At 44.5% G+C, this 12183-nt stretch overlaps 1 protein-coding gene across 1 annotated transcript in view; it reads left to right on the top strand.

The window, feature by feature from the left end:
• Positions 1-12183, top strand: part of LOC129834102 (otogelin-like) — a 176003-nt gene that overhangs the window by 48280 nt on the left and 115540 nt on the right. The window contains exons 5-6 of the mRNA XM_055898860.1: positions 18-175; positions 3088-3209. Of these exons, the coding sequence (XP_055754835.1) occupies positions 18-175; positions 3088-3209 (280 nt within the window). The remainder of the gene's footprint in view (positions 1-17; positions 176-3087; positions 3210-12183) is intronic.

Here is a 12183-nt window from a genome sequence, read left to right as displayed (position 1 = left end):
TCTGTCTGTCTGTCCAGTTCCTAACCCAGGATTTGAGAGGGAGATGACGTGTCGGTCGTGGGGCCAGTATAACTACGAGACGTTTGATGGGCTGTACTATCACCTTCCTGGGAGATGTACCTACACTCTGCTGAGAGACTGTGAAGACACCAGCCAGGCCAGCATTCTCATACAGGTAATGCTGCTGCATGTTCATCAGCATAGAGCATGACTCTCAGTAGCATATCACAGATCCATATCTGGTCTAGTAGGTGTAAAAAGAATGCAGGGTTGGAAAGGAATGTGGGGACTATGGCTTGATATGGAAGACTCAACTTGGCTTTAAAGGAAAGTGGGGACTATGACTTGATATGGAAGACTCAACTTGGTTTTAAAGGAAAGTGGGGACTATGGCTTGATATGGAAGACTCAACTTGGCTGTAAAGGAATGTGGGGACTATGGCTTGATATGGAAGACTCAACTTGGTTTTAAAGGAAAGTGGGGACTATGGCTTGATATGGAAGACTCAACTTGGCTGTAAAGGAATGTGGGGACTATGGCTTGATATGGAAGACTCAACTTGGTTTTAAAGGAAAGTGGGGACTATGGCTTGATATGGAAGACTCAACTTGGTTTTAAAGGAAAGTGGGGACTATGGCTTGATATGGAAGACTCAACTTGGCTGTAAAGGAATGTGGGGACTATGACTTGATATGGAAGACTCAACTTGGCTTTAAAGGAAAGTGGGGACTATGACTTGATATGGAAGACTCAACTTGGCTTTAAAGGAATGTGGGGACTATGGCTTGATATGGAAGACTCAACTTGGCTTTAAAGGAAAGTGGGGACTATGACTTGATATGGTAGACTCAACTTGGCTTTAAAGGAAAGTGGGGACTATGACTTGATATGGAAGACTCAACTTGGCTTTAAAGGAAAGTGGGGACTATGACTTGATATGGTAGACTCAACTTGGCTTTAAAGGAAAGTGGGGACTATGACTTGATATGGAAGACTCAACTTGGCACCAACAGTGAGCACTTTGTATGAAATTAAACAATTCTATTTTCAATCCTTATTGACTGAAATGCTGAATATCAGTGATGTTATTCATCATCGGCTAGCAAGGATTTCCACTCCCCATGAGTACCATTTCTCTGAGCTGCTCTTCATCTCCCAGTGTTACCATTTCCCTGAGCTGCTCTTCATCTCCCAGTGTTACCATTTCCCTGAGCTGCTCTTCATCTCCCAGTGTTACCATTTCCCTGAGCTGCTCTTCATCTCCCAGTGTTACCATTTCCCAGAGCTGCTCTTCATCTCCCAGTGCTACCATTTCCCTGAGCTGCTCTTCATCTCACAGTGTTACCATTTCCCTGAGCTGCTCTTCATCTCCCAGTGCTACCATTTCCCTGAGCTGCTCTTCATCTCCCAGTGTTACCATTTCCCTGAGCTGCTCTTCATCTCCCAGTGTTACCATTTCCCTGAGCTGCTCTTCATCTCCCAGTGTTACCATTTCCCTGAGCTGCTCTTCATCTCCCAGTGTTACCATTTCCCTGAGCTGCTCTTCATCTCCCAGTGTTACCATTTCCCAGAGCTGCTCTTCATCTCCCAGTGTTACCATTTCCCTGAGCTGCTCTTCATCTCCCAGTGTTACCATTTCCCTGAGCTGTTCTTCATCTCCCAGTGTTACCATTTCCCTGAGCTGCTCTTCATCTCCCAGTGTTTCCATTTCCCTGAGCTGCTCTTCATCTCCCAGTGTTTCTAAGGGTTGTCGGTTCTCAGTACAGTCTCAGAGTAGGAGAGTACAGTCTTGGCCTCAGGGTAATATTTGCTCTGAAGATTAACTGAAATCCGTCTCATTACTGGACTAATTTATGTCAATTACCGTTAGGCTACTGCAATTACCCACAATGCATCTCAACCGTCCGCAACAAACCTTGACTTTGTTCCTGAAACAAAGCTGAGTAACCGAGAGGAAGTCGCTCCAGGAGAAAACTAGAATAAGAAACAACTTTACCTGGAACTTCCCTTTTCCTTTGACTACTAGTTACGTTCTGTTTTGTGTGTATATGGAGTCCCCCTGGGGGAGGGGCCACAACGGTCTATCCATCCAATCCACTCATTATTTACGTTCTGTTTTGTGTGTATATGGAGTCCCCTGGGGGGGCCACAACGGTCTATCCATCCAATCCACTCATTATTTACGTTCTGTTTTGTGTGTATATGGAGTCCCCTGGGGGCCACAACGGTCTATCCATCCAATACACTCATTATTTATTCTTAGTAGTAAACAGGGACCGGTCTCGAAATTCAATTATCTGCTGCTTAATTAAAATGACTACTAAACCAATCCCTTCCCAGTGCCTCATGGAAGAGAGACCTCTCCGTGCGTAGTACTGTGACCTGTTGGACCAGAACTACCCAGAACTACTACCAGAACTCTCCGTGTGTAGTACTGTGACCTGTTGGACCAGAGTTTGGTCCAACATATGAACTCAATCGAGCAACCCCGGAGAATTTAACTGCACCCCACACTAACCATTCAAGATGAAAGCTAGACAATCCCCAAATTGCTCACTGTGCCATCAGGGGGGCTCCTGGCACATTTTGTTCATTAGATTTGGGAATGTCCTGGGGGTTTCTGGAGTTGTGCTGTCACCCTGTCTCACTGACATCAAGGGTAGGAATGTACCATGTTCACCATCTGTTTTCTAGTTAAGTTAGGACACTACATTAGACCTATCTGTCAAACAACGAGTGGGGGAGTCCTGTGGGTGGGGGGGTGAAGTCCTAGGGATGTTGTGGGGGGATCGGGTGGGGGTGAGTTCTGTGGGTGGGGGGTGAGGGGGAATCGGGTGGGGGGGGAGTTCTGTGGGTGGGGGGGGGGGGGGGTGTTGTGGGGGGATCGGGTGGAGGGGGGGGGGGGGGGGGCTGTTGGTCTTGTTTGCTCTGGTCACTTGTTTCTCGGTTCATGTTTTGTGTAGCAATGTCATTGATCTAAATGTCTCTGTATTTATTGATTGTATTTACTTATTTGTTATTATTTTTAACTAACTAACTAAAATGTTTAATAAATGAACAAATAGTCTATTCTGTTGATTTTCCAGGTCCACAATGACCCAGACTGCCGCTCGTCTCCCTACTCCTGCACGCGCTCAGTCAGTCTCTTCCTGCCCTGGGAAGGAGAGATCAGGCTGCACAGGTCCAAAGTCACCTTCAAGGGACAGAGGTAATCCATTGATTTGATCGACTGATTGATTGGTTGATTGATTGATTACAGGTCTGTTTAATAAATAGTTTATAAGCAGATGTAAAATAAGAGCTGTAGTGAGTCTGGTCTCGTTGTGTCTCTATAACTCAGTGTTGTAGTGAGTCTGGTCTCGTTGTGTCTCTATAACTCAGTGTTGTAGTGAGTCTGGTCTCGTTGTGTCTCTATAACTCAGTGTTGTAGTGAGTCTGGTCTCGTTGTGTCTCTATAACTCAGTGTTGTAGTGAGTCTGGTCCCGTTGTGTCTCTATAACTCAGTGTTGTAGTGAGTCTGGTCTCGTTGTGTCTCTATAACTCAGTGTTGTAGTGAGTCTGGTCCCGTTGTGTCTCTATAACTCAGTGTTGTAGTGAGTCTGGTCTCGTTGTGTCTCTATAACTCAGTGTTGTAGTGAGTCTGGTCTCGTTGTGTCTCTATAACTCAGTGTTGTAGTGAGTCTGGTCTCATTGTGTCTCTATAACTCAGTGTTGTAGTGAGTCTGGTCTCGTTGTGTCTCTATAACTCAGTGTTGTAGTGAGTCTGGTCCCGTTGTGTCTCTATAACTCAGTGTTGTAGTGAGTCTGGTCTCGTTGTGTCTCTATAACTCAGTGTTGTAGTGAGTCTGGTCTCGTTGTGTCTCTATAACTCAGTGTTGTAGTGAGTCTGGTCTCGTTGTATCTATATAACTCAGTGTTGTAGTGAGTCTGGTCCCGTTGTGTCTCTATAACTCAGTGTTGTAGTGAGTCTGGTCTCGTTGTGTCTATATAACTCAGTGTTGTAGTGAGTCTGGTCTCGTTGTGTCTCTATAACTCAGTGTTGTAGTGAGTCTGGTCTCCAGACATGATATTGAGGTCTGGTCTCGTTGTGTCTCTATAACTCAGTGTTGTAGTGAGTCTGGTCTCGTTGTGTCTCTATAACTCAGTGTTGTAGTGAGTCTGGTCCCGTTGTGTCTCTATAACTCAGTGTTGTAGTGAGTCTGGTCTCGTTGTGTCTCTATAACTCAGTGTTGTAGTGAGTCTGGTCTCGTTGTGTCTCTATAACTCAGTGTTGTAGTGAGTCTGGTCTCGTTGTGTCTCTATAACTCAGTGTTGTAGTGAGTCTGGTCTCGTTGTGTCTCTATAACTCAGTGTTGTAGTGAGTCTGGTCTCGTTGTGTCTCTATAACTCAGTGTTGTAGTGAGTCTGGTCTCGTTGTGTCTATATAACTCAGTGTTGTAGTGAGTCTGGTCTCCAGACAACTTATTGAGGTCTGGTCTCGTTGTGTCTATATAACTCAGTGTTGTAGTGAGTCTGGTCTCGTTGTGTCTCTAAAACTCAGTGTTGTAGTGAGTCTGGTCTCGTTGTGTCTCTATAACTCAGTGTTGTAGTGAGTCTGGTCTCGTTGTGTCTCTATAACTCAGTGTTGTAGTGAGTCTGGTCTCGTTGTGTCTATATAACTCAGTGTTGTAGTGAGTCTGGTCTCGTTGTGTCTCTATAACTCAGTGTTGTAGTGAGTCTGGTCTCGTTGTGTCTATATAACTCAGTGTTGTAGTGAGTCTGGTCCCGTTGTGTCTATATAACTCAGTGTTGTAGTGAGTCTGGTCTCGTTGTGTCTCTATAACTCAGTGTTGTAGTGAGTCTGGTCTCGTTGTGTCTATATAACTCAGTGTTATAGTGAGTCTGGTCCCGTTGTGTCTCTATAACTCAGTGTTGTAGTGAGTCTGGTCTCGTTGTGTCTATATAACTCAGTGTTGTAGTGAGTCTGGTCCCGTTGTGTCTCTATAACTCAGTGTTGTAGTGAGTCTGGTCTCGTTGTGTCTATATAACTCAGTGTTGTAGTGAGTCTGGTCTCGTTGTGTCTATATAACTCAGTGTTGTAGTGAGTCTGGTCCCGTTGTGTCTCTATAACTCAGTGTTGTAGTGAGTCTGGTCTTGTTGTGTCTCTATAACTCAGTGTTGTAGTGAGTCTGGTCTCGTTGTGTCTCTATAACTCAGTGTTGTAGTGAGTCTGGTCTCGTTGTGTCCTTATAACTCAGTGTTGTAGTGAGTCTGGTCCCGTTGTGTCTCTATAACTCAGTGTTGTAGTGAGTCTGGTCTCGTTGTGTCTATATAACTCAGTGTTGTAGTGAGTCTGGTCTCGTTGTGTCTATATAACTCAGTGTTGTAGTGAGTCTGGTCTCCAGACAACATATTGAGGTCTGGTCTCGTTGTGTCTCTATAACTCAGTGTTGTAGTGAGTCTGGTCTCGTTGTGTCTCTATAACTCAGTGTTGTAGTGAGTCTGGTCCCGTTGTGTCTCTATAACTCAGTGTCGTAGTGAGTCTGGTCTCGTTGTGTCTCTATAACTCAGTGTTGTAGTGAGTCTGGTCTCGTTGTGTCTCTATAACTCAGTGTTGTAGTGAGTCTGGTCTCGTTGTGTCTCTATAACTCAGTGTTGTAGTGAGTCTGGTCTCGTTGTGTCTCTATAACTCAGTGTTGTAGTGAGTCTGGTCCCGTTGTGTCTCTATAACTCAGTGTTGTAGTGAGTCTGGTCCCGTTGTGTCTCTATAACTCAGTGTTGTAGTGAGTCTGGTCTCGTTGTGTCTCTATAACTCAGTGTTGTAGTGAGTCTGGTCGCCAGACAACATATTGAGGTCTGGTCCCTTTGTGTCTCTATAACTCAGTGTTGTAGTGAGTCTGGTCCCGTTGTGTCTCTATAACTCAGTGTTGTAGTGAGTCTGGTCCCGTTGTGTCTCTATAACTCAGTGTTGTAGTGAGTCTGGTCTCGTTGTGTCTCTATAACTCAGTGTTGTAGTGAGTCTGGTCTCGTTGTGTCTATATAACTCAGTGTTGTAGTGAGTCTGGTCTCCAGACAACATATTGAGGTCTGGTCTCGTTGTGTCTCTATAACTCAGTGTTGTAGTGAGTCTGGTCTCCAGACAACATATTGAGGTCTTGTCTCGTTGTGTCTCTATAACTCAGTGTTGTAGTGAGTCTGGTCCCGTTGTGTCTCTATAACTCAGTGTTGTAGTGAGTCTGGTCTCGTTGTGTCTATATAACTCAGTGTTGTAGTGAGTCTGGTCTCGTTGTGTCTCTAAAACTCAGTGTTGTAGTGAGTCTGGTCTCGTTGTGTCTCTATAACTCAGTGTTGTAGTGAGTCTGGTCTCGTTGTGTCTCTATAACTCAGTGTTGTAGTGAGTCTGGTCTCGTTGTGTCTATATAACTCAGTGTTGTAGTGAGTCTGGTCTCGTTGTGTCTCTATAACTCAGTGTTGTAGTGAGTCTGGTCTCGTTGTGTCTATATAACTCAGTGTTGTAGTGAGTCTGGTCCCGTTGTGTCTATATAACTCAGTGTTGTAGTGAGTCTGGTCTCGTTGTGTCTCTATAACTCAGTGTTGTAGTGAGTCTGGTCTCGTTGTGTCTATATAACTCAGTGTTGTAGTGAGTCTGGTCCCGTTGTGTCTCTATAACTCAGTGTTGTAGTGAGTCTGGTCTCGTTGTGTCTATATAACTCAGTGTTGTAGTGAGTCTGGTCCCGTTGTGTCTCTATAACTCAGTGTTGTAGTGAGTCTGGTCTCGTTGTGTCTCTATAACTCAGTGTTGTAGTGAGTCTGGACTCGTTGTGTCTATATAACTCAGTGTTGTAGTGAGTCTGGTCCCGTTGTGTCTCTATAACTCAGTGTTGTAGTGAGTCTGGTCTCGTTGTGTCTCTATAACTCAGTGTTGTAGTGAGTCTGGTCTCGTTGTGTCTCTATAACTCAGTGTTGTAGTGAGTCTGGTCTCGTTGTGTCCTTATAACTCAGTGTTGTAGTGAGTCTGGTCCCGTTGTGTCTCTATAACTCAGTGTTGTAGTGAGTCTGGTCTCGTTGTGTCTATATAACTCAGTGTTGTAGTGAGTCTGGTCTCGTTGTGTCTATATAACTCAGTGTTGTAGTGAGTCTGGTCTCCAGACAACATATTGAGGTCTGGTCTCGTTGTGTCTCTATAACTCAGTGTTGTAGTGAGTCTGGTCTCGTTGTGTCTCTATAACTCAGTGTTGTAGTGAGTCTGGTCCCGTTGTGTCTCTATAACTCAGTGTCGTAGTGAGTCTGGTCTCGTTGTGTCTCTATAACTCAGTGTTGTAGTGAGTCTGGTCTCGTTGTGTCTCTATAACTCAGTGTTGTAGTGAGTCTGGTCTCGTTGTGTCTCTATAACTCAGTGTTGTAGTGAGTCTGGTCTCGTTGTGTCTCTATAACTCAGTGTTGTAGTGAGTCTGGTCTCGTTGTGTCTCTATAACTCAGTGTTGTAGTGAGTCTGGTCTCGTTGTGTCCTTATAACTCAGTGTTGTAGTGAGTCTGGTCCCGTTGTGTCTCTATAACTCAGTGTTGTAGTGAGTCTGGTCTCGTTGTGTCTATATAACTCAGTGTTGTAGTGAGTCTGGTCTCGTTGTGTCTATATAACTCAGTGTTGTAGTGAGTCTGGTCTCCAGACAACATATTGAGGTCTGGTCTCGTTGTGTCTCTATAACTCAGTGTTGTAGTGAGTCTGGTCTCGTTGTGTCTCTATAACTCAGTGTTGTAGTGAGTCTGGTCCCGTTGTGTCTCTATAACTCAGTGTCGTAGTGAGTCTGGTCTCGTTGTGTCTCTATAACTCAGTGTTGTAGTGAGTCTGGTCTCGTTGTGTCTCTATAACTCAGTGTTGTAGTGAGTCTGGTCTCGTTGTGTCTCTATAACTCAGTGTTGTAGTGAGTCTGGTCTCGTTGTGTCTCTATAACTCAGTGTTGTAGTGAGTCTGGTCCCGTTGTGTCTCTATAACTCAGTGTTGTAGTGAGTCTGGTCCCGTTGTGTCTCTATAACTCAGTGTTGTAGTGAGTCTGGTCTCGTTGTGTCTCTATAATTCAGTGTTGTAGTGAGTCTGGTCTCCAGACAACATATTGAGGTCTGGTCCCTTTGTGTCTCTATAACTCAGTGTTGTAGTGAGTCTGGTCCCGTTGTGTCTCTATAACTCAGTGTTGTAGTGAGTCTGGTCCCGTTGTGTCTCTATAACTCAGTGTTGTAGTGAGTCTGGTCTCGTTGTGTCTCTATAACTCAGTGTTGTAGTGAGTCTGGTCTCGTTGTGTCTATATAACTCAGTGTTGTAGTGAGTCTGGTCTCCAGACAACATATTGAGGTCTGGTCTCGTTGTGTCTCTATAACTCAGTGTTGTAGTGAGTCTGGTCCCGTTGTGTCTCTATAACTCAGTGTTGTATTGAGTCTGGTCTCGTTGTGTCTATATAACTCAGTGTTGTAGTGAGTCTGGTCTCGTTGTGTCTATATAACTCAGTGTTGTAGTGAGTCTGGTCTCGTTGTGTCTCTAAAACTCAGTGTTGTAGTGAGTCTGGTCTCGTTGTGTCTCTATAACTCAGTGTTGTAGTGAGTCTGGTCTCGTTGTGCCTCTATAACTCAGTGTTGTAGTGAGTCTGGTCTCCAGACAACATTTTGAGGTCTGGTCTCGTTGTGTCTCTATAACTCAGTGTTGTAGTGAGTCTGGTCTCGTTGTGTCTATATAACTCAGTGTTGTAGTGAGTCTGGTCTCGTTGTGTCTCTATAACTCAGTGTTGTAGTGAGTCTGGTCTCGTTGTGTCTATATAACTCAGTGTTGTAGTGAGTCTGGTCTCGTTGTGTCTCTATAACTCAGTGTTGTAGTGAGTCTGGTCTCGTTGTGTCTATATAACTCAGTGTTGTAGTGAGTCTGGTCCCGTTGTGTCTATATAACTCAGTGTTGTAGTGAGTCTGGTCTCGTTGTGTCTCTATAACTCAGTGTTGTAGTGAGTCTGGTCTCGTTGTGTCTATATAACTCAGTGTTGTAGTGAGTCTGGTCCCGTTGTGTCTCTATAACTCAGTGTTGTAGTGAGTCTGGTCTCGTTGTGTCTATATAACTCAGTGTTGTAGTGAGTCTGGTCCCGTTGTGTCTCTATAACTCAGTGTTGTAGTGAGTCTGGTCTCGTTGTGTCTCTATAACTCAGTGTTGTAGTGAGTCTGGTCTCGTTGTGTCTATATAACTCAGTGTTGTAGTGAGTCTGGTCCCGTTGTGTCTCTATAACTCAGTGTTGTAGTGAGTCTGGTCTCGTTGTGTATCTATAACTCAGTGTTGTAGTGAGTCTGGTCTCGTTGTGTCTCTATAACTCAGTGTTGTAGTGAGTCTGGTCTCGTTGTGTCTATATAACTCAGTGTTGTAGTGAGTCTGGTCTCGTTGTGTCTATATAACTCAGTGTTGTAGTGAGTCTGGTCTCCAGACAACATATTGAGGTCTGGTCTCGTTGTGTCTCTATAACTCAGTGTTGTAGTGAGTCTGGTCCCGTTGTGTCTCTATAACTCAGTGTTGTATTGAGTCTGGTCTCGTTGTGTCTATATAACTCAGTGTTGTAGTGAGTCTGGTCTCGTTGTGTCTATATAACTCAGTGTTGTAGTGAGTCTGGTCTCGTTGTGTCTCTAAAACTCAGTGTTGTAGTGAGTCTGGTCTCGTTGTGTCTCTATAACTCAGTGTTGTAGTGAGTCTGGTCTCGTTGTGCCTCTATAACTCAGTGTTGTAGTGAGTCTGGTCTCCAGACAACATATTGAGGTCTGGTCTCGTTGTGTCTCTATAACTCAGTGTTGTAGTGAGTCTGGTCTCGTTGTGTCTATATAACTCAGTGTTGTAGTGAGTCTGGTCTCGTTGTGTCTCTATAACTCAGTGTTGTAGTGAGTCTGGTCTCGTTGTGTCTATATAACTCAGTGTTGTAGTGAGTCTGGTCTCGTTGTGTCTCTATAACTCAGTGTTGTAGTGAGTCTGGTCTCGTTGTGTCTATATAACTCAGTGTTGTAGTGAGTCTGGTCCCGTTGTGTCTATATAACTCAGTGTTGTAGTGAGTCTGGTCTCGTTGTGTCTCTATAACTCAGTGTTGTAGTGAGTCTGGTCTCGTTGTGTCTATATAACTCAGTGTTGTAGTGAGTCTGGTCCCGTTGTGTCTCTATAACTCAGTGTTGTAGTGAGTCTGGTCTCGTTGTGTCTATATAACTCAGTGTTGTAGTGAGTCTGGTCCCGTTGTGTCTCTATAACTCAGTGTTGTAGTGAGTCTGGTCTCGTTGTGTCTCTATAACTCAGTGTTGTAGTGAGTCTGGTCTCGTTGTGTCTATATAACTCAGTGTTGTAGTGAGTCTGGTCCCGTTGTGTCTCTATAACTCAGTGTTGTAGTGAGTCTGGTCTCGTTGTGTATCTATAACTCAGTGTTGTAGTGAGTCTGGTCTCGTTGTGTCTCTATAACTCAGTGTTGTAGTGAGTCTGGTCTCGTTGTGTCTATATAACTCAGTGTTGTAGTGAGTCTGGTCTCGTTGTGTCTATATAACTCAGTGTTGTAGTGAGTCTGGTCTCCAGACAACATATTGAGGTCTGGTCTCGTTGTGTCTCTATAACTCAGTGTTGTAGTGAGTCTGGTCTCGTTGTGTCTCTATAACTCAGTGTTGTAGTGAGTCTGGTCCCGTTGTGTCTCTATAACTCAGTGTTGTAGTGAGTCTGGTCTCGTTGTGTCTCTATAACTCAGTGTTGTAGTGAGTCTGGTCCCGTTGTGTCTCTATAACTCAGTGTCGTAGTGAGTCTGGTCTCGTTGTGTCTCTATAACTCAGTGTTGTAGTGAGTCTGGTCTCGTTGTGTCTCTATAACTCAGTGTTGTAGTGAGTCTGGTCCCGTTGTGTCTCTATAACTCAGTGTTGTAGTGAGTCTGGTCTCGTTGTGTCTCTATAACTCAGTGTTGTAGTGAGTCTGGTCTCCAGACAACATATTGAGGTCTGGTCCCTTTGTGTCTCTATAACTCAGTGTTGTAGTGAGTCTGGTCCCGTTGTGTCTCTATAACTCAGTGTTGTAGTGAGTCTGGTCCCGTTGTGTCTCTATAACTCAGTGTTGTAGTGAGTCTGGTCTCGTTGTGTCTCTATAACTCAGTGTTGTAGTGAGTCTGGTCTCGTTGTGTCTATATAACTCAGTGTTGTAGTGAGTCTGGTCTCCAGACAACATATTGAGGTCTGGTCTCGTTGTGTCTCTATAACTCAGTGTTGTAGTGAGTCTGGTCTCCAGACAACATATTGAGGTCTGGTCTCGTTGTGTCTCTATAACTCAGTGTTGTAGTGAGTCTGGTCCCGTTGTGTCTCTATAACTCAGTGTTGTAGTGAGTCTGGTCTCGTTGTGTCTATATAACTCAGTGTTGTAGTGAGTCTGGTCTCGTTGTGTCTATATAACTCAGTGTTGTAGTGAGTCTGGTCTCGTTGTGTCTCTAAAACTCAGTGTTGTAGTGAGTCTGGTCTCGTTGTGTCTCTATAACTCAGTGTTGTAGTGAGTCTGGTCTCGTTGTGTCTCTATAACTCAGTGTTGTAGTGAGTCTGGTCTCGTTGTGTCTATATAACTCAGTGTTGTAGTGAGTCTGGTCCCGTTGTGTCTATATAACTCAGCGTTGTAGTGAGTCTGGTCTCGTTGTGTCTCTATAACTCAGTGTTGTAGTGAGTCTGGTCTCGTTGTGTCTATATAACTCAGTGTTGTAGTGAGTCTGGTCTCGTTGTGTCTCTATAACTCAGTGTTGTAGTGAGTCTGGTCTCGTTGTGTCTCTATAACTCAGTGTTGTAGTGAGTCTGGTCTCGTTGTGTCCTTATAACTCAGTGTTGTAGTGAGTCTGGTCCCGTTGTGTCTCTATAACTCAGTGTTGTAGTGAGTCTGGTCTCGTTGTGTCTATATAACTCAGTGTTGTAGTGAGTCTGGTCTCGTTGTGTCTATATAACTCAGTGTTGTAGTGAGTCTGGTCTCCAGACAACATATTGAGGTCTGGTCTCGTTGTGTCTCTATAACTCAGTGTTGTAGTGAGTCTGGTCTCGTTGTGTCTCTATAACTCAGTGTTGTAGTGAGTCTGGTCCCGTTGTGTCTCTATAACTCAGTGTCGTAGTGAGTCTGGTCTCGTTGTGTCTCTATAACTCAGTGTTGTAGTGAGTCTGGTCTCCAGACAACATATTGAGGTCTGGTCTCGTTG

The sequence above is a fragment of the Salvelinus fontinalis genome, chromosome 35 (genome assembly GCF_029448725.1).
Source record: "Salvelinus fontinalis isolate EN_2023a chromosome 35, ASM2944872v1, whole genome shotgun sequence".
Classification (NCBI taxonomy): Eukaryota; Metazoa; Chordata; class Actinopteri; order Salmoniformes; family Salmonidae; genus Salvelinus; species Salvelinus fontinalis.
The sequence above is the reverse complement of the archived record's forward strand: the minus strand, read 5'-3'. Positions and strand labels throughout refer to the sequence as shown.